Genomic DNA, 23,376 nt, shown 5'->3' on the forward strand with positions numbered 1-23,376 from the left:
AGACTTCTTCTCTTATCACCTCCCCATTTCTAAAGCCATAACTGACAAGGGAAATGGGATTCTAAGGCTGGTTTGGCTCAAGCCTTAGACTAAGCTTGGGGTAGAATGAATGCTGGGGAATCAAGATTAAATAAATTGACCATAATCACAATCAACTCGTAGATCTAAGAGATTCTTTACATTGGTCCTACTACACTTGTCAGAGTTTGCTTGGTCCCACTCATTAACACTGGATTCAAATCTTCTCTCTTCTTGAAAACTTCTCTGGGGTGCTCACTTGTTTTTTTGTAATTTTCTTAGACTTCTGAGGAGTCAGCATAGAGTAATGGTAAGCACCGACTTTAGAGATAAACTACTGGGGTTCAAATACAGGTCCCACCACTTCTGACTGTATGTGCCATCTTAGGCATGTCATTCAATCTCCTTCTTCATCTATAAAAGGGGATGGTAATAGAACCCACCTCACAGAGAGGTTGTGGGAATTAAACCAGTCACAATATATAAAGTGATGAGAACAATGCCTGTTACACAGTAAATCCTATATAAGCGTGCACTATTATTATTAAAGGGCATCTACTGCTTCCGCCTGCTCAGCAGCCTTTCCCCTTCTTTGGATAAATGTTTCCACTTTCATTTGAAGAGCTACCCCTTCACCAGGCCATACAATCCTGGCACAATTCTCAACCAGTATGAACTGCTCCCAGTCACCACTGGGCAGAGTGTGGGCACAAAGCCTAAGTGAGGCCAATCTCACATTTTCCCTTAGAATCTGAAGCTTAAACAGAATGCCTCATGACCAAAAGAGTTAAAATTCAGTCTCTCTGATCTCAAGGCCTTAAAGAGGTTTTTCCTAAATTCTAGACCCTGGAACTGCGTTGACCTTTCCAAAATCTGATTAAGAGTCCTTCCTTTAAAAGAAAAAAAAAGTCCTTCCTTTGATTGTGTCAGCTATCCAATCTCTTTAATAAACTCCTATTTTTGCTGAAATTAGCCAAAATTGATCTGTATTGCCAGTGTAACTGCTATGTTGAGTGAATAGGACTCTCAAAATTAAATCATCAAGTAACTTCATTTTTATCTCTCACTGTCTCTTTAAATCTATTCATGAGCCTAGCTCCTCTCTCGGCCCTACTGAGATAGCATAGAAGTTTAAGAGCGTAGCTCTGAAGCCAAACCTTCTGGGCTCAAATTCTAGACCCACCTCCTAACTATATTACTTAAGGTCTCTTTGCCTCAGTTTCCTTACTGGTAAAACGGGGAGAAAACATCACTTACCTCATTAGGTTATCATAAAATTTAAATGACTCCCCAAATGTAAAATGCCTGGAAATGCACTTAGTACCCAGTTAGTCCTGAAAAACATTACTGCTGATGACACTGGGGATTTGGTGAGGTGGTCTTTCTTCCTCACACCCCATCCTATCCAGCCCTGACCATTCCTGTTTCCATACCTATGCTCACATTAGCCCTTCTCTTGCTCTGAATTCTTCAAGATATAATTAAGTCAAGCATCACCACTTCCACAAGGCCCACATTGATCTACAAAGACCCTGTGGACCTGATCCTGTAGGATTTATAATCTGTAACAGACACCTGGGTCTTGACTTTATGTAATTTCTATTGTGTTTTGATTGAACCGGTGTGTAAAAAGGACTACCCAATAAGAAAAGTAGTGCCTGAAGGCAAAAATGATACTTTCTATTATTTTATGTCCTTCATATTACTTAGTCCAAAGAAGGCTCATAGTTAAGTCCTTGATAAGTAACATCTGACTGGCCCTCTAAACAGCTACAAACATCTCCAATCACAATTGCTTCCGGGTTTGTATAGCTTCAAGCCCATAGGCCTATGTTTTAGTATATGGACTACCAAAGTGAGCCCATGGCCTGTGCTTTGCTTGTGTACATAAGTCTACAAAAAAGACAGGGTGCAGAACTTTCCATTTTCAACCCACACTGGCCCATACACCCCAGGCACCCAATAAATGTTATGAACTGCCTAAAAAATAAATAAATAAATAAATTTTTTAAAAAGCTGAAAAATTTAAGAGCTGAAAACTAATTCCAGATATGATATGAAATTCCTAATGTATTTGCTACTTTTAAGATTTGAAACTATAATGCAAAATATCCTGTTTTGTTTAAAAACAGAGAGATAAGGGAAACAGATCTCAGATACTTTTTCACCTTCTAATACTTTTTTTTTCTCATAAGAGTTATTGATGAAGGACAGAGTAGAGGAGGTGACTATTGTAAGCTTTTTATTGCCATGTTTCTGGAAAAATGTTCTTCTATTTTTGAAACTCTGCATAACATGAAGTAATCCATCTTCTTTATCTGATTTCTCTAAGCATGTGAAAAATACCCACAGAAATAAAAACTCCTCTCCTTGATGTCCCAGAGCATATCCTTTACATGTAGAAAGATGGCGCTGGTTCATAGCTTTGTGTGAAAAAGCCCACTGGGAAAAAGAAACTGAGTAAACCTGGATTCAATTCCATGTGAAACCATCTGAGAAATGGAGATGTATAAACTGACTCACCTAACTGATTCTCAGAACAAACTAATATTACATCTAAATGATATCTCTATAAATGACAATCCATACTTTTAGGTTTATTGTGGTTTAATTGGCATGGGTTATTTCAAAGTTGGGGGGGAAATAAGTTTTTCTAAATGTCATCCACTGTGAATTTTTCAACCAGGCCAACTCGTCATTGTTTCCCTCGTACAGAAACAGGTGGCCTCAGGGAAATAGAAAAGAGAAGAGGGAGAAGGACGAAAGAAGGAAAAAGACCTGTATATCTTACTTGGATTGTGCAAGACAGCCTGGTGCAACCATACTCTGATTTTTCTCCTCATTCTGGAGTGCCGTAAGCTCCACCATGTTAACCATCACATCATTGGTGTGGCCTGGAAGCTGGGGCAGAACTGAGATGATCTTTTCTACCAAGTTGTCTCCATGATGTCCAGTGGCTCCTGTTTAAGAAGACAAGACAATATAAACTCACAAAATGGGAGGGTAAAAACCTGGATTAATGTTTTATAATGGATCTTCTATCAAGATTAATATATATATTTTGTTTCTGTCACATAAACCAATAACATAAGCCTAGCGTTTTCCCCTCTGTAACACTAACCAATCAACCTGTGCCTTGTGCGTTGGACTAAATGTTCCATGAGGGCAGATGCTGTGTCTGCTCTGCGCTCTGGTTACTACTATATTCCTAGCACCTAGCACAGGGTCTACATATGGTAGGTATCAATAAACATTCAATAAATAAATAAGTAATCAGCATATATTCAGCCAGGAAAATAGTGTCATTGGAAGATATTGTTGTAAGATTTGGCAGCCGAACTTTATTTTACTGATGAAGACATTAAGGCCCAGAAGGGCTTAGAGACTTGACCAATAATAGCAGACCTTCCCTCTGCTAGAATCCTATCTTCAAAATGGCAACTGTTTATCTAGTTCACCCTGAACCCAGCATGTCTAGCAGGCAACTTGGCAGCTAGCAGGCTCTCACTACATATTTTTTAGATTATGGGTAAACTAAATGAATGAATGACAGAAACATTTAGAGTACTTTCTGTGTACCAGGCACTGTTCTAGGTACTTCACATGTATTAACTCTTCTAATAACAAATGACTTAGAACCTCAAGCTGAAATTCAAGACTTATGACATTGTGTAATATTTTTTCCATGAAACCAAGTTATCTTTCCAAAAAACAACATTGCTCAGGAGACCTCCTTCCAACAATGGGTGGGACTTGGCACATCTTGTTTTGATCCCACCCACTCCAAATCAATCAACCTTTTGTTTCCTGATGTCTATCTCTATCTATGTTGTTTTTTCCATGTCATATTAATTGGACAGAACTAGGGACAAAACACCAAATCAGACTCTAAGGAATCATTGTCGCCACCACCATGATCTTCATCACCGGAGCTAACATTGAAAGCCTATGATGAAGCAGGTATTAAGTTTCATACTGCATATTTATTATCCACTTAATTCTTACAAGAACTCTAATAGATGGGTATTATTATGCTCATTTATAGAATAGATGATTCATTTTAAGTAACTTGCTCAGTATTAGGTAACTTTGTAAGTTACAGCGCAAGAATGCAAACTCAAAAGGCAGAAACTGCCAAAACCACACTATTAACAACAACAAAAATCAGACCTATTAAAGTGACTTAAGACAGAGCCAACAAGGGCACCTGGATGGCTCAGTTGGTTAAGTGCCTGCCTTCAGTTCAGGTCATGATCCCAGGGTCCTGAAATCGAGTCCCACATCAGGATCCCTGCTCAGTCGAAAGTCTGCTTCTCTAGCTCTGCTCTCCCCCATTGCCCATCCCTCTCCTTGTGCTCAGTCTCTCACACAAAAATAAATAAATAAAATCTTTAAAAATTAATTACCAAAAAAAAAGACAGAGACAACATGAGTGCACCTAAGATGACTTCTAGGGGCATCCTGGTGGCTCAGTCATTAAGCGTCTACCTTCAGCTCAGGTCCTGATCCCAGAGTCCCAGGATCACGCCCTGCATTGAGCTCCCTGCTCAGTGGGAAGTGTGCTTCTCCCTCTCCCACTCCCCCTGTGTTCCCTCTCTCACTGTGTTTCTCTCTGTCAAATAAATAAATAAAATCTTTAAGATTACCTCCTATGGTGAAGATGAAAGAGTTCATGTACCACTAGTCAATCATTCATTTGTTAGGCTTGGAAGGAACCACATCTTATTTCTGCTATGTATGGTTTATGGTTGTGCTCTTTAAATCCTTGCTGAATAAAAGCCTAGTGACTCTAAGTGTCCTGAGATCCAAATGGGGGTCAGAAGTCCCTAAGTGAATTATACTCTTCAGCCTGGAATGGAGATACTGGGTTACCTCATAGCATCATGAATTTCTCTCTCCACCAGTTCCCTTATGACTCACTAAAAAATTTCATAAATATCCACTCATCACTAAAATAATGTTTCTTTGAACTTGGTGCCCAAAGAATAGCTGCTTCAAGTTATTCTTAGTTTTTGACTGCTATTTTTTGACACATGGTACACACAAGTGGTCTATAAATGCTACCATTCTTCCCTAACTTCTTTAACTCCTAAAGTCTTGCTGCTTTTCACTCCTCCCCCTATGCCAAAGTCAGGGAGGGGTCCTTTCTAAGCTAGTTCATTAAACCCTCTACGAACTGTTAACTAATCCAGTCCTCCTGAAACTCTCCCAAGAAGTCAAAACATAGCATACTTATTTTTTATTATGGCTTAAACCTCATAGTTATTTCTGCAGAACCAAAGTATCATTCATATCCTTAAAATATTATATACTAATATCTTAAAAGTTCAAAGGTAGGGCAAAAATTTTTTCGAATCATGGTATATTTATTGAAGCAGTTTTTATATTGTGATTTTCACTTTCTTCTAATTATTTATAGTCTCTAAACATGCTATGATGAAAATACATTTTTATTGTAATAAGAATAAAAAATATGTTATACATACACATACACAAATATCCCAACATTTTAACAAGGTTTATCTTTGGATAGTAGGATATTTTGGTTGACATAAACTCTACACAAACTTCATTGTTTCTCAATATTTTCTAGAAGGAGTACATGACACTTATCTAATTGGAAAAATAATTAACATTCTATCAAGAACTGTTTCTAATATTATATTAGAAAGAGAGAGAATTAACAAAATGCCAAATTTATATGAATACAATCATTCAACTTCTTAGATTTAGTCAAAAGGGTATGTATATCTAACAGGTTTGATAACGACAGAAAAAGCAGATATGGACTTTCAACTAAGTGTCCTGCTCTTCTAAATACAGTTTCTCCCATCTCTGGATTTTGAGGGTTCAATATTTATTTTATAAATTTTTTTTTATTTTTTTTTCTGTTCCAGGTTTTATTAATTTTTTTTAAAATACTTTTTTAATTTTTTTTTTATAAACATATATTTTTATCCCCAGGGGTACAGGTCTGTGCTGCCATTTATATGACTCAAACATAGACTAAGAATTTGAGGCCCCTCAATGTAACAGTAGCTTCAGATTCTTTTATGAAATGAATAAAATGCTGAAATTTGTATCACATTTAGATTTTCAGAGAACTTAATTTTTCCTTTATTACAGAAATTTTAAAATATTATTTGAAAAGCTTAAGATCAGAAGTTAGCCAAAATTGTTATTTTAGCCAACAGCAATGTAATTTAGTATGGTCAGAGAATGGTTTATTTTCCAATGCCATCTTTTCCAAGGGAGCGTAGGAAAAAGAAATTGGAGATGCGGGTCCTAGCGGTCCCATCTTCCACTAGTTCCTTCTGTAATCTGAGATGACTTCCATAAATGTGGTCCCATTTTACCAAGTTAAAAACTCAGAGTTGGTCAAATGACACCTAAATATCTCTGAACCTCAAGATTTGAAATCCTAAGGCAACTGCTTCAAGGGCTAAACTTGTTTAGCTAACAGCATGAGAAAAGTACCAATTCTGCATTACTTTGTGGATCATATGTGAATGTATATGCTAGTATCAGTATCATAAGGCAGGCAACATCTTCACTTGCCTCTTCTCACATAGAATAAAGTGAGAAGCAAGAATTTAGAAGCCCTCATTAATACCATATGTTAACTATACTGATATTAAAATAAAACTATATATATATATATATATACATATACACACACACACACATACATATATGGAAAAAAGGAATATGGGTTAAGATGGCAGAGCAGTAGGGGACCCTGTGATTGCCTTGTCCCTCAAACATAGCTAGATAAATATCAAAATATTCCAAACACCCAAAAAATATATTGGAATGCTGAGAGAACAAACTGCGGACTAGAGGGAGAAAAGAAGCCACAACATAGAAGGTAAGAGCTGCAAAAATGTGATTCTGGGGAGAAAAGAATCGTGGGTGCTGCGGAGGGAGGGAGCCTTGATCTCAGAGAGAGAGAGAGAGATGGAGAAACAGAAAGCACAGAGCAGGGGATTGCCAAAAGAAACACTTCCCAAATCCACTGACTGGGAAAACTACAGCAGCTGATTACTGCAAGTTTTTACAAGCAGTGGAGCCCAAAGTCTGAAGTTTTAGAAATCCGTGCCACTGCCAGGTAGACCCTTATGGACATCAGTGCTCCTATGGGGAAGGAGGGCAGAGGCCCAGGAGCAGAGAGTGTGGTCTGAGGATCCCCTGGATCACACTGGAAGATACAGTTCCCCTTTTTGGAGTGGATCTGGGAGGGGTGGCACGGCTTCTCAGGAGACAAAAGAGATGACGGGTGCCAACATGCTGCCTGGTTCATTAGCATAGGAACAGAAACACCTACTGAAAACAGCAAAGCTTGGTGCTGACTTTTTGCTGCACTTTATCATAAATTCTGAACCCCTGTGCAATCACGTGAATACTTTTTCTGGACCAACTGGCACCAGCTGCAGCACAGCAAGACCCTCCCACAGAGGAACAGCATGGGTCCATAGCACAGTGGGTCTCTAAAATTTGGAGTGTTGAAACCCAGCCGCATAACTGAGCTAAAACACAGGAGTACTCCGCTGACTAGCAGGGAGACAGCTCAGACACAGGCAGGGTGAAGTCAGGGATCTGAAAGAATATGAGGACATGAGTGGGGATTGTTCGCTCTTCTGTGAGAGCTTTCTGAACAGCGGCAGGCATGAACTTCCTGCTCTGGGGATGAAAGAGCTGTGCATCACCATTCCCCCACCGACCCCAACCCACCAGCACTTACAGACCTCATGAGCAACACAGTGCCCCTTCGAGGAGGCTGGAGCCACTCACACCAAGCCCCAGCCCCTGGGCTCTGCAGGTGCATTTTTACTGGGGCAAGTCAGCCTGAGAACCAGCACAGGACACCCTCCCCAGAAGGCCAGCAGAAACTGCTCACACACACCAAGTCCACTGATCATAGAGTGCTACAAAAATTCAGCTCTAGTGGAAGTAGGACCAGGCTTATTTTAACAAGCAGACCAAAGCACACCTAGTTAAAATGCCACACACAGAACAAGGTCCAAACACTGCCCACTGCAAGCAAGGAGAAATTGCAGAGGACTGACCTGAGGGAAAGAGCAGTCAAACACAACAGCAGAGTGCACATTTAAAACACTACCCAAAGCACCAGGCCCTGGACAGTATAGGACCTCCTCTTAATATAGCCATTACTCTCGGGAGCAGGTATAACAGGCTTTCCTAAAACACACACAAAACAGTGACCTAGAAAAAATGATAAGATGGAGAAATTCACCCCTTAAAAAAAGAACAAGAAGAGTTCTTTTTGCTGCACTTTATCATAAATTCTGAACCCCTGTGCAATCACGTGAATGATCTAATTAAAACAGATGTAAAAAATATGCGTGAACCAGATTTTAAAACACCAATCTTAAGTATGGTAACTGGCCTTGAGAAAACCATAGAAGAGACACTAGAGAATCCCTTAGAAATAAAAGAAATAAAAACTAGTCAGGTTGAAATTAAAAAATGCTATAACTAAGATGCAAAACCGACTAGATATAATGACAACAAGGATGAATGAAGCAGAGGAATGAATCAGTGATATAGAAGATAACATTATGGAATATAATGAAGCTGTCAAGAAAAGGGAAAGAAAAAGTACTGGATTATGAATATAGTCTTTGGGAACTCAGCAACTACATTCACATCATAAGAGTCCCAGAAGAAGAAAAGAGGGAAAAGGGGCAGAAGGTTAATTTGAGCAAATTATAGCTGAAAATGTCCCTAATCTGCAGAAGGAAACAGACACCAAAGTCCAAGAGGCACAGAGAACTCCCAAAAAATTTAACAACAGCCAGCCAACACCAAGACATATCATATTAAAATTTACAAAATACACAGGCAAGGAAGAATCCTGAAAGCAGCAAGGGGAAAATATCCTTAACCTACAAGGGACTCTGAAGCAGACTCACACCAGATCTCTCCACAGAAACTTGGCAGGCCAGAAGACAGTGACATGATATATTCAAATGCACTGAATGGAAAAAGATGTGCAGCCAATAATACTCTATCCAGCAAGGGTGTCATTCAGAATAGAAGGAAAGACAGTTTCCCAGACAAACAAAAACTAAAGGAGTTTGTAATCCTGCAAGAAATATTAAAGGGTAGTCTTTGAGTGGGAAATAAAGACCAAAAGCAACAAAGACTAGAAAAAGGAAAAAAGAACATCACCAGAAACATCAACTTTACAGGTAACACAATGGCACTAAATACATATTACCAATAATCACTCTGAATTTAAGTGGACTAATTGCTCCAATCAAAAGACATAGGGTATCAGAATGGATTTTAAAAAAAGACCCATCCATATACTGCCTACAAGAGGCTTATTCTAGACTTAAAGACACCTGTAGATTGTAAGTTAGGAGATGGAGAACCATCTATCATGCTAATGGGCATCAAAAGAAAGCCAGAGTAGCCATACTAATATCAGACAAACTAGATTTTGAGACAAAGACTGATACAAGAGAGGAAAGAGGGCACTGTATCATAATTAAAGGGTCTATCCAACAAGATCTAACAATTGTAAATATTTATACCCCCAATTTGGAAGTGCCCAAATATACAAATCAATAAATAACAAACATAAAGTAACTTGGTGGTAATAATACAAGAATAGTAAGGGACTTTAACATTCCACTTACAGCAATGAACAGATCATCTAAGCAGAAGATCAAAAGGGAAACATCTGGTCCAGGGCCCTGAATGACGCACTGGACCAGATGGACTTAACAGATACATACAGAACTTTCCACCCTAAAGCAGCAGAATACACAATCTTCTTGAGTGTACATGGAACATGGTCCAGAATAGATCACATACTGGGTCACAAATCAGGCCTCAACAAGTACAAAAAGACTGAGATAATACCATGCATATTTTTAGACCACAACACTGAGAAATTTGAAGTCAAACACACACACACACACACACACACACACACACACACACACACAAAATTTGGAAAGACTGCAAGTACTTGGAGTTAAAGAACATCCTACTAAAGAATGAATGGGTTAACCAGGATATCAAAGAAGAAATTTAAAAATACATGCAAGCAGGGATGCCTGGGTGGCTCAGCAGTTAAGCCACACTGCCTTCGGCTCGGGTCATGATCCCAGCGTCCTGAGATCGAGTCCCACTTCGGGCTCTTTGCTCGGCAGGGAGCCTGCTTCTCCCTCTGCCTGCTAATCTGTCTGCCTGAGCTCACTCGCTCGCTCTCGCTTGCTCTCTCTTTCTCTGACAAATAAATAAATAAAATCTTAAAAAACAAAATACATGCAAACAAATGAAAATGAAAACATGACAGCCCAAAAGACTTAGGATACAGCAAAGGCAGTCCTACGAGAGAAATATACAGCAATTCAGGCCTACCTCAAGAAGGAAGAAAAGTCTCAAAGACAGAACCTAACCTTACACCTAAAGGAGCTAGGAAAGGAAAAACAAATAAAGGCTAAAAGCAGCAACAGAAGAGAAATAATAAAGAGTAGAGCAGAAACAAGCAATATAGAAACAAACAAAAAACAACAGTGAACAGATCAATGAAACCAAGAGATGATTCTTTGGAAGAATTAATAAAATTGATAAACCCCCAGCCAGACTTACCATAAAGAAAAGAGAAAGCACCCAAAAAAATAAAATCATGAATGAAAGAGGAGAGATCAAAACCAACAGCACAGAAATACAAACAATTATAGGAGGATATTATGAATAATTATCTACCAACAAATAATCTCAGCAACCTGAAAGAAACAGATAAGTTCCCAGAAACATACAAACTGCCAAAACTGAAACAGGAAGAAATAGATCATTTGAACAGACCCATACGCAGCAAAGAATTGTATCAGTCAAAAATCTTCCAACAAACAAAAGTGTAGGGCCAGATGGCTTCCCATGGGAATTCTATCAGACATTTAAAGAAGAGTTAATACCTATTCTTCTCAAACTGTTCCAAAAAACAGAAATGGAAGAAAAGCTTCCAAACACATACTGTGAAGCCAGCATTACCTTGATTCCAAAACCAGACAAAGGCCCCACTAAACAGGACAGTTACAGGCCAATATCCCTATTGAACAAGGATATAAGAATTCTCAACAACATAGTAGCAAATCAAGTCCAACAGTACATTAAAAGATTTATTTAGCATGATCAAGTAGGATTTATTCCTGGGTTGCAGGGGTGGTTCAATATCTACAAATCAATCAACATGATATACCACATTAATAAAAGAAAGGAAAAGAACCATATGATCCTCTTAATAGATGCAGGAAAAGCATCTAACAAAATACAGCATCCATTCTTGATAAGAACCCTCAACAAATAGGGACAGAAGGAACTTACCTCAACATCATAAAGACCATATATAAAAGACCCACAGCCAATATCCTCCTCAATGGGGAAAAACTAGAGATTTCTCTCTACAGTCAGGAACAAGACAGGGATGACGATTCTCACCACATTCTCACCACTGTTACTTAACATAGTACTGGAAGTTCTAGCCTCACCAATCAGACAACAAAAAGAAATAAACAGCATCCAAATCAGCAAGGAAGAAGTGAAACTTGACTATTTGCAAATGACATGATACTCTACAGAGAAAACCCAAAAGACTTTACAAAAAAATGCTAAACCTAGTACATGAATTCAGCAAAGTTGCAGGACACAAAATCAATGTACAGAAACCTGCTGTATTTCTACACACAAATAATGAAACACCAGAAAGAGAAATCAATGGATCAATCCCATTTACAATTGCACCAAAACCCATAAAATATCCAGGAATAAACCTAACCAAAGAGGGAAGGGGCACCTGGGTGGCTCAGTCTGTTGAATGTCTGCCTTCGGCTGGGATTATGATCCTAGGGTACTGGGATCAAGCAATGATGTGGATGGAGCTACAGTGTATCACACTAAGTGAAATAAGTCAGAGAAAGACAAATACTATAAGATTTCACTCATACACAGAATTTAAAAAACAAACAGTTGAATTTAGATGAAGGGAAAAAGAGAAGAGGGAAGACAACCATAAGAGACTCAACCATGGGCAATCAACTGAAGGTTGATGGACGGAGGGAGAAAGAGGATGGGGTAAATGGATGATAGGGATTAAGGGCCCTTGTTGCAATGACCACTGGGAATTATACATAAGTGACAAATCACTATATTCTATACCTGCAGCCAATTTTACCATATATGGCCACTCACTAGAATTTAAATAAAAACTTGAAAAGAGGGGCGCCCTGGTGGCTCAGTCAGCTAAGCATCGGCCTTCCACTCAGGTCATGATCCCAGAATCCTGGGATAGAGCCCCCAATCAGGTTCTCCACTCAGTGGGGAGTCTGCTTCTCCCTCTGTACTCTCTTCCTCTCTCTCTCTCACTCTCTCAAATAAGAAAATAAAATCTTTTTTAAAAAAGACTTGTAAAGACAAAAGAATGTAGGAGCCCTCACAAGAGCTTAGTCACACTGTAGTATGGCTAAAAAGACAGAAATGCAACTATAGCATTGTCTACATTTCTAGGTTTCTACAGTATTTTGGGGTTGTGCATATTCTCTTTGCATTGTCATAGAGCTACTGGACTCCTAGAATTAGTATATTCAAAACATCACTTCCTTTCTGATTCCCCACTATTCCTTCTCAAGTATCTGTGACTGTCTTTCACTAGCTTGAGATGTTTCAATATTTGATTATATTTCTATCTTGTAAGAACAGGATATTTATTATTCCTAATGTTCCCTTCTACATAGATGGACAACAATTAGTATAGAACTCCTGAAATTGCTTTATCTCCTTCAATCAATCACTTTTTCCCTGGACTATCAGCTTCTTCTCTACTTATTTTTCCTAAAATAGATTCTGCCCTTGGGAAGAGGGAAAAAGACTTGCTCTGGTTCAGTCTTCCTGCTGTGTGGGTAAACCTTTCAACTCCAGGATTCAGTATCAAGAAGCTCACTTGTCCATAGTAGTAAGCCACAATCCTTAATGTTCACTGTATCCATAATATATCAAGTATTTTGGCCTCCACCTGACAAAATTTTTTATCTCATATTCAATTGATTCAGACTCTGGATGCGGAAAGGAGTGTTAGTTATTAGATCTCTAACACTACTCTTACTAGTACTATTAACAATACTATTTTAAAAATCACCTATGGCTGCCTCACATCAGTTAAATCTAGTACAAAGGGTGTATATCAGATATTGCATACTAGACAAATGCATGCTTAAGAATGCCATTTACCGGGGCGCCTGGGTGGCTCAGTGGGTTACGCCGCTGCCTTCGGCTCAGGTCATGATCTCAGGGGCCTGGGATCGAGTCCCGCATCGGGCTCTCTGCTCAGCAGGGAGCCTGCTTCCTCCTCTCTCTCTCTGCCTGCCTCTCTGCCTACTTGTGGTCTCTCTCTGTCAAATAAATAAATAAAATCTTAAAAAAAAAAAAAAAAGAATGCCATTTACCAGGGGGTGAAGGGGTGCTGGGGTAGAATAATCATAAGACACTAAATATATGAGTTTGCTCAATAAACACCTTTTCCTACACAGAAATTTTAGATAAGAGAACCACATAACATTCATTATATTGCTCCTAACTTGAATCTACTCCTACCTCCCCCATCACAGGGCATAGATTCTGAAATTGCCCAAGGTAGAAAACTTGGCATGTCTTCTCTTAACCCTCTACCATTATATCAGTTAATTCTCTCACATAAGTACTCAACTACTCCTTTCTTGATTCTTTCTATTATTGACTCAATTTAAACTCTATCATCTCTCACTTAGATATTACATCTCTCACTTCTAATCAATCTTCACAAAGTCTCGACTGTGGGTATTTGCTTCACAGCTGTATGTTGTTTGACAAAAGTATGCACTAAAAATGATGAATATTACTGGATGTAAATTATGCTTTAATAAACTGGACTAGAGGGAACAAAAGGAAGCAAAACTACAATAACAACAACAAAAATCCATCCCACCAGTGACTGACTCATTTCTCGGGTCCCACTTTGGAATCAATACATCTATGCACCACACTGTCCACCAGAGAACTCATTCAACAGGAAATGTGTTCATGTACTTTGCCTGCCTAAAAATTTGTTAAGACTCCTCACTAAGCATGAAATTCAAGGCTTTTGGAACACGGCCCCAACCTCCTTCCTCAGCATCCCCATCAGGCTTCCTCATCTCTTACCACTCCTTCATGCAACCCAACCCTCATTCACAGTAAGCCCTAATTAAAAAAATGATCTAGGAGTGCCTGGGTAGCTCAGTTGGGTAAGCGACTGCCTTTGGCTCAGGACATGATCCTAGAGTCCCAGGATCAGGTCCCACATCAGATTCCCTGCTCAGCAAGGAGCCTGCTACTCCTTCTGACCCTTCTCCTTCTCATGCTTTCTCTCTCTCACACACACTCTCTATCAAATAAATAAAATAAAATCTTTTTAAAAAATGATCTAAAAAGAATTCTCAGAACAACGTATGCTCTTTCTTACATCTTTGCACATGTGGGGAGCTTTAAAAAGAATGCTGATTCTAGCATCTGCCCAGACCCATTTTTAAGAATCAGACTTTCTGGGATGGTTCTAATGTGAAGCCAGGTTGAGAACCACTGGTGTAGAAATGGCCACCCTTTCAAGGAGAATTTTGTACCTAAACCCTATGAGGGCACATATCATTTGCTGCGCTTTGTGCTGCTTCATTTGAATCTGAGGTCCTCGTGGACAAGAGCCTTGACTGCTCTTTCCATCAGCACTTCTCACATGTTATTATACACGCAAATCACCTAAAGATGTTGTTAAAATACAGATTCTGATTCATAAGTCTCTGGTGAGTCCTGAGACTCTGTATTTTTAATCAGCTTCAGCTGAGCTAACACTTCCAGTCCCTAGGACATACTGAATAGTGAGGTTTTATGTCACTATCACCTATCACAGAACGGGCATATCAAAGTTGCTCAAAAACATTTACAAAATCAATAGGTATCACCCATACAATTCTTCGCACTTTCCTAAGTAACCAAAATTGTAGTGATCTTATAAGATCACATAGGAGGAATCTCACTTATTCTGCTTTTTTTTTCTCTAGGTATGACAGAATATAGTTCCTGACAAATGTTTCACTCTAACCAACTCTCATTTCCTTTAGTGGCAGGAAGAGGTCATGTAAGAGAATTCTTGCGGGTTACATGTATGGCAAATCATTCTCATATTTATGCTCTTAGTCTTATACTTAGGGAGAAAACATGCATTTGAAGTAATAAAACTTTTATTTTTTTTATTATGTTATGTTAGTCACCACACAGTACTTCATTAGTTTTTGATGTAGTGTTCCATGATTCATTGTTTGTAAATAATACCCAGTGCTCATTGCAATATGAGCCCTCCTTAATACCCACCACCGGGCTCAGCCATCCCCCACTTCCCTCCCCTCTGAAAGTTGGCTTCCAGAGTCCACAGTTTCTCATGGTTCATCGCCTACTCTGATTCCCCCACCTTCATTTTTCCCTTCCTCCTCCTCATGTCCTCTATGCTATTCCTTATGTTCCACACATAAATGAAACCCTATGATAATTTTAATTTTAAATGCATGTCATTAATTAATAAAAGTAAGAAACATTTCCCAGTGCCCGTTACACACCAGGCACTGTTTTAGAAGCTAGATGTGTTAACTTATGTTACCCCCTCAACAACCCTGTGAATGGGTATCTTGATTTCACAGATTGGGAAACTGATTTAAAGCAGGCACTTGACCAAGGACTTACGACTAGAAAGGGGCAGAGCTAAGCCTACCATAAGTAACCACTCATGCCTATTACACAACCTAGATAGTAGTAGCAGCTACTATCAGGATCTACCTCAATCCCCTCACTCCGTCCATGTATGATCCCATATAACATAAGTCTGATCATGTCACATCACAACTCCAGACTCCCCAAGCTGCCTATCGTACTTTGGCTTATACATAAGTTCTTACTTGGCCCTACAGTGCACTGCCTCTGCCTATAGCTCTAACTTCATCTCCTCCCAGGGGAAGCTGAAGGGACCCATGCTGGCCTCCTATTGTTCCTCAAACATGTCAAACATATTCCCACCTCAGATCCTTTGCACCTGCTGCTGGGTCTCTATGGTCTGCACCAAGACAACTATACGGCCTGCTTCCTCTTTTTTTTTCCATCTCTGCTCAAATGTCACGTCCACAGAAAGGCCTTCACCTACTATGCTATCCAGAATGGAAACCCTATCACTTTTTAATCTTACCCACTGTATTAGTTCTATGTTGAATGAATGAAGGAATGAAGGAATGATTTCATATCCTTACAACAGCACTTGAAGGTCACTATTTTGCTCACAAATGAGCAAACCCTCAAAAGGCTCAACGAAGACTGAACAACAACTAAGTTACTAAGTCAGGACTTGAAATTATTATACTGGCCTGGATCTACTACCAGCGATCTAATAAGAGTCTTAAAGGGCTTCTAAATCATGTCTCACACTTAATGTTTACTTTAAACAGTATCCACTGAACTCTAAAATGAAGATATTAGTTAATTACTTTGTATTTTGTGGAAAATCAAATTGGGGGAAGAATAAGTCATTTTTCTGAACACCACAGCAGCACCAGGGCCCAACTACTGTGTTTAGTCTGTGAAGCTGCTAGCTTCTGGACACCCTACCAGCAGCATCTGTGCTATTTAAGACAAGGCTTCTCAAACATTTCTCAGTAGTAATTTATATAAGATGGGTTCTGAGCATAAGCTCTGGAGTACTCTGCCAAGTTTCAAATCCTAACTGCCACTTACTAGCTGTGTGATCTTGGGCAAGTTACTTAACTCCTCAATTTCTCTGTTTCCTCATCTGTAAAATGTAAAAAAATGTGTAATACTTCAAAGAACCACTGAAAATTAAAAGAGCTTAGATAGGTAGAGTGTGAGAAAAGTAACGTTCTCTCAAACATTTAGTATTAATAGTCTCAAATTTCAATACTTTAACAAATAATATAAACATCTTAAAGCAAATATAAATGCATCAGTGTATCATAATCTCAGGAATAGGAGTGACCCTTTGTATCGGAAGTAAATCTTTTTTCTTATTAACATATAGTGTATTATTTGTCCTGGGGTACAGGTCTGTGAATCATCGGCTTACACATTTCACAGCACACTTTAATTGAATTAACTTAAAAGTTTACACAGAACTAAAATTCAGAAGAACTGAACCAGGAGAAGAAATTTAATTCCCAGAGTTACTGCCGCCTCCTACCTTTTTATTTTGGACTTGAAGCACTCTAGTCGATCCTAAGAGCCAAATGAGAATGGAAAGGAAACCAGACTCAAACCTTTCAGAGATTCATAAATCACATCTACCTTTTAATTCTCTTCTGAAACAAATCAGAAGCCAGAACAGTCCATAGAATGTTGTACTTAAATCCTCTACGCAAACATGCCTAACGTACTCTGTCTTCAGAGAGAGAAGCTTCTGGGTGGTCTACACATGGTAAAACTAAGCCACAGACATCAGCGACCATTTACTTCTCAAATAATTACAACAAACTTTCTATGTTTTTAAGTGCTGAGAGCTTATCAACTGCTTCAGGAGAGCAAGGAAATTGTCTATCTTGTTTCCCTAGATCTGAAACAATACTTGGCATACAGCAAGCCTCCAATAAATGTTTGCTGAAAAAAATAAACCAAATATTAGACAAATTAATATTACTTCCTACAAAGATGATGACAAAAAGATGAGAAAGAAGTTTATCTGTACTGTAGGAGGATGTTAAGAATGTTGGATACTTATGAATTGTTGGAGGTTATTTTTCATAGTGCTAATTTTACATCTAAGAAGATATATCAGCATATAAATCTGCTAATGGTAAATTATCAAGGATGTATCCAAAATATTTAACATTAATAAACTAAATAAAATAATGTGTTTATTGATATTCACACCTAAATCAAAACCTAAAAATGTATTTCTTTTTGATCTCTATATTAAAACTGCTGTCAAGTTGAAATTCAGACCATTCAAATCATTCCAATAATTTCCAAATCAGCTTTTCATTTTTAGAAATTGGTGGTGTAATCTTTTGTATGCTGCAGTTATTACCGGCTAAACAATGCACTAATCTAAGTCACAGTTTGAGGTAAGAATCTACACCAATGGGGCACCTGGATGGCTTAGATGTTAAGCATCTGCCTTTAGCTGAGGTCATTATCCCAGGGCCCAGGGATCGAGCCCCACACCAGGCTCCCTGCTCGATAGGAAGCCTGCTTCTCTCTCTCCCACTCCCCCTGCTTGTTCTCTCTCACTCGCTAGGACTGTCTCTGTCAAATAAATAAATAAAATCTTAAAAAAAAAAAAAAAAGAATCCACACCAAACTCTTGTAACAGTTCCTCCATTAAATTCATTGTTATGACTCGCCAGCTCCTTAGGCTTGTTACATTCAAGACAGATCAGAAAAAAAATTGAGCATGGTGATCAGGTGTGTTCCTGGACACCAGAATCTGGACCAAGGACGGAGAGAACCCATGGCCACAATTAAGGCCACCAAACCACCTACCTACCACCTGACTCAGTTTGGGGCCACATTGGAGCAAAGGGCAAGTGCTGCATCTCCACAACTATCACGACCCACCCTTGCTGCCTCAGCACCCTCAACAGCTCTGGAAGACCAGCTGTGTCCACCCCAGTACTCTCCGGGGCCCTAGCACTCTTCTCCACCAGGCAACAGTATTGGGCGACTTGTAGTCCCAAGAAAGAGGAGTTCTCTTTACTCACTAATACAGAAGAATTTAAATGTTTGAAAAACAGGCTTTACAATAAAGCTATGTACCAACTGAACATCAGCCCTGAATATTATCAACATGGGATGATAATACCACTTTGAAACATCTTTGACAAAAATGAATTATTAATCTTTTCATCTTGAAGATAGTTTGAGTGGTTATTCAAAAGGTATCCATTAAAAAGACTTTGATTTATATGTTACTAGGACCACAGGAACAAACTAATCCCAACCAGGGTTACAGAGTAGCTAAAGAAGGTGGTCAGGGAAGGCTGGTCTGAGAAGCAGAAATCTGAGCAGAGATTCAAAGGAAGTGAACGAGAAAGCCATAGAGAAAGCTGAAGGAAGAACATTCCAAGGTGAGCTGCAGAAAAACTCCAAAGGCTCAGAGGCTGGGACATATTGGCATGTTGAGGGACGGCCAGGTGGACAGTGTGGTGGGAAAGTAATGTGTGAGGGGAGATGAGTGGGAGACGAGGTAGGAATGCTACATACAGGCAGGTCACGTATGGCCTTGAAAACAATGGTAAGGAATCTGGATTTGATAGTAGGTGTGATGGAAGGCTGTGGGAGGGCTGTGAGCGAACAAATAACATGTCAGATTTACATTCTGATGGGGTTACACAAGAAACTGTGTATCTGTATATCTTTTGTGCATCTTTTAATATTATTTTTTTAACTCTTTGCATCCTATACTCTGCTGTGTCAGATGCTGCTTTGAGCCTGAGCAAAATGAATCCTGCTAACTGAACACTGGACTTGGCAATATGATGGTCATTCATGATCTTGACAGAGGAAATTGCTGGGAAGTACTGCAGAGGAGGAATCCTAACTGAAGTGGGGCGGGGGAAAATTGGAGCAGATGATGGCAGAGACAGCAAACAGGGACAACTCTTTCAAGTTTGCTATAAAATGGAGCAAAAAATAAAACAAGCTGGAGGAGCATGAGGTGTTAAGGAAGGAGATGTTACATTCCGTTTGTATGCTGACCAGGAAAATCCAGTAAAAAATATTTTTTTCAAATGATGATCTAGGAACAGGGGAGGAGGGTATATGACAGAGGTAAATCTGTGAGAGAAGTGAAAAGGGCAAGGAACACCTAGTCTGCAAAGGTGAAGAAGTTGGCATTAGATATAGCAGGGACTGTATATCCCTTTTTAAAACAAAGCAAGGAAAGAAAAAGTGTGGGTACAGATGTACAAAGGCTGGTAATTCAGTGATGGGAAGATATGAAATTTTTCTGATGACTTATACTTTCAAGAGTCATATACAAAGAAGTCATGCCTAAGACTTTAGAGAGCTGTTACCATGATGCTGGAGGACCTGAACTTTAATGTCTGCCTAACTGAAATCATAGGGCACAACACTATGTGACCTTGATTAATTTTTAAACAATATCATATTTGGAAAATAAAGTAGAAGTATATAAAAAATAGAAGTATAAGTAGTATATACCACACACTCAAAAATTCAGCAAGCATAAACTACTCAAGCGATTTTTAATCCTCCAAGAGTTCTGGTATGTTACAATTTTTACTTATACTTAAATCACAATGACAGACTAGACACCTGTTTTTCCAGTCACATAATTAAGCTTACACCACGGTATTAGCACTTTGCTTACTTTCTATTTTATGATCTGAAAATTAATCATATAAGGTCAAAAACTCAAATACAGCTATGTGGGTTTTATAACTTCATTCTATTTTTTTCCCTGACCTAGTAAAGAGAATGATTACCTATGTCAGTTTCCTGATCATTCTCCCTGAAGTTAGGCGTGGCCAGGCTACACACCTAGCAGCATTATATCTACCTGATTAAAGAATAATAAAATTGACCTTTGAAAATACGCATATGTCACTATCAGAAAGTGTTTTTTCTTCATCTATCTTAAGGGTTATGTTTGTTCTCTATGCATATAAATGATACATTATTAAAATATGAGATGATCTACCTAATCTTCAATAGAATGGCAGCTAAGAATAAATCAATGAACCCTTGAAAATATTTTCTACAGTAGTATTTAATCTCAGTTTCTGGTAATACTTCAAGTCCATTTATTAACCTCTTTCAAAGAAGCCTAAAACTGAACTGTCTATGATAATTCCATGTATTGTTGTACAGGTTTCCTTCCACTGGTTCATATGTCAACATCTCTCCAACAAATTAGAGCCCCATTTTAAAGGATTACTGTGAATACTGCCATCTGCACATTTCTAAAAATTTCCCAGGTGTGCAGTTCTCTTCAGTGTCAGCATAATTTCTCCAATACCTTTGGCTAGATGTAGTTGTTTAACAAAACAGCGCATGTTCAAGATGGATTTACCCACTACAGGATTTAACGAACTGACTCTAATTGCAAATTTGCTTGTCTGTATTCCCCTCTACATGACAAACTCTGTGAGATCAGAGACTGTGTCCATCTAATTCATCTCAGTATCCTCATATAGTTAGAGTCAATAAAATATATGCTGAATCAGTGAAAGTCCCAGAACCTTGGAGAGTGGTTAGGAAGACCCATAGCAATCTCACTTACCCGTTAGATCCAGAGTTCTGTCCACAAAGACCACGGATGCCCTGCCTGCGGCAGTCTTCCTCCTGTTCTTGGCAGGGCCATAATTAGCCAGATCTGCAGCGATGATACGACTGAGGGAACCTACAGCAAAACACTCCTCCCGCACCCCTAAATGCTCACACAAAGAACTGAGGCCTGACACCAGGCACCTGATCTGCAGAAGCAGCTCAGGCGGCAGGACGGTGGCATCCACCTCACTCAGGCTTCCTAGCCTCCTCTTGTCTGGTCGGGCACTGTTAAGGAGATGCACATCCTGGGGTAGCAGTGGAAAAAGGGAAGCAAAGGCTGGAGTCAAGGCAAGGTGGGGAGCAACAGGTGCGAGCAACAACGGGACGTGCAGCACCTCGGCGGTGTAGTTCATATTGCCCATCCACTCGCACAGTTTCTCCTCCAGTTGCTCGAACACCGGCTGCCCTTCCAGCTCCGCCGCGGCAGCCGCCGGCACGTGATTAGCGGTGAGGTGGACGGCGTGGTTCACCGCTGTGACCACCACACAATACTGGAAATGACTGCGACAGATGATATCCCGCAGGGTCTCCACCGTCCGGCCTTTCAGCAGGCAGCTCAGCACAAACACCGCCTTGGGCTGCTCGGCTCCACCACCGACAGCTGCGGGCTCGAACTCCCGCAGGTGACACGCAGGACCTCCCACCGCCTCCAGAAGCCGCGTGGAGCCGCAGCCCCAGTGCAGGCTCTCCGCGCAGGGGGCGTCCAGATAGACCAGAGCCCGTTTCATTTTGGCCAGCACCTGCTCCCAGCCTTGCTGGGTAAAGGAGAGCACTCCCGGGGCGCTCATGATTGGGGGGGTTCGCAGACTGGGAGCACTCGAGTACAGGAACTTCTTTTAGAACTCACAGCTTCCGGGAATTGGGTTCCTGGACGCTTTGACAGTCAACACAGTACACGTGGTGCTGCCTCTGACTTGTCCGGTGTCGGCAGCGCATGTTGATGACGTAGACGGAGCGTGATTGGCTAGGGAGGAGAACCGCGGAAGGACTGTGGGACTGGGAAGAAGTGGGCGGGGCTCCGGGGCTCGGGTCTGGGAGGAAAGGTCTGTGAATAGCTCAACTGCTGTTCGTTTGTGTGCGCGTGTGTGGTTTTTTTTCCTCTTCCTGTGCTCGGATTATCTTTCCCTGCATCTTGAAAAATCTCGGGAATGATAAAAGCTAATCTGAAATTTGACATTTTCCTTGGATCTCTAAAAGTGGCTTTGCCCATCTAAACTAAAAAACGCCAGAGAAGATAAAAACAACCAAGTGATGTGTAATGTTTCGTAGTTTATAGATGGCTGTCTCGTGCGTTATAGCGCTCAAATCTCATGAAAAACCGGCTGATCTCGTTTTCATTTTCTCCATCTCCCCTCATCTCATTGGCACCAGACCTCGATCTATTTCAGAAATCCTAGACTCCAGCCCCTTAGGCCCATCCGTCCTTGCCAAGTCAATGGCTTACTCTACCATCATCACTCAACTGGACAAGAGCAATGATCCCCTGTCATTTCCCGGTCTACATCTGTTCTCCCTCCGATTCAGTTTTCTAATGAACTAAGCTGGCCTGGAAAGTGGAACCATAATGGTTCAGGGGTGGCCCACATGAACCAGGGATGTGACAATGCTGCCTCCCAGCTCTACAGTAGAATAGGGTGAAGGGAAATGGTGGGCATCTGGTATAGAAAGAGTAGGAGAAGTGCTGCCCTTGGAAGGAAGTTAGATTTCAGCTTCAGTAAATGAGTAAAGACATCCTTCTGCTAAAAATATTGAGAATATTAGACGTGTATTAGGCACCAAGAGGTAAATGTAGAGTTGGGATGTAGGCCTGAAGACACGGGGAGGGAATAAGCACAGAGAATGTGAGGGAATGATACTAAAAGTGTTGACAAAGAGTGACTAAGAATGAGGAGATGTGGAAGACCCTGGAATGTTGTGTATTGCGTGACCAGTGAAACCAGGCCACATGGAACCCCAGGGCTACCAGATCATGAAGGG

The 23,376-nt window shown here is 40.0% G+C and overlaps 1 protein-coding gene across 1 annotated transcript in view; it reads right to left on the reverse strand.

The window, feature by feature from the left end:
• The window catches only part of SCFD2 (sec1 family domain containing 2), a 427,593-nt gene extending 405,272 nt beyond the window's left edge, over window positions 1–22,321 (reverse strand). Inside the window, exons 1-2 of the mRNA XM_059383887.1 lie at window positions 21,353–22,321; window positions 2,810–2,978 (exon numbers count right to left, since the gene is read on the reverse strand). Coding sequence (XP_059239870.1) covers window positions 2,810–2,978; window positions 21,353–22,187 — 1,004 coding nt within the window. The 5' untranslated portion in view covers window positions 22,188–22,321. The remainder of the gene's footprint in view (window positions 1–2,809; window positions 2,979–21,352) is intronic.
• Between the last annotated feature and the right edge of the window lie 1,055 nt (window positions 22,322–23,376).

Source organism: Mustela nigripes, chromosome 1, assembly GCF_022355385.1.
Source record: "Mustela nigripes isolate SB6536 chromosome 1, MUSNIG.SB6536, whole genome shotgun sequence".
In the NCBI taxonomy this organism is placed as follows: Eukaryota; Metazoa; Chordata; class Mammalia; order Carnivora; family Mustelidae; genus Mustela; species Mustela nigripes.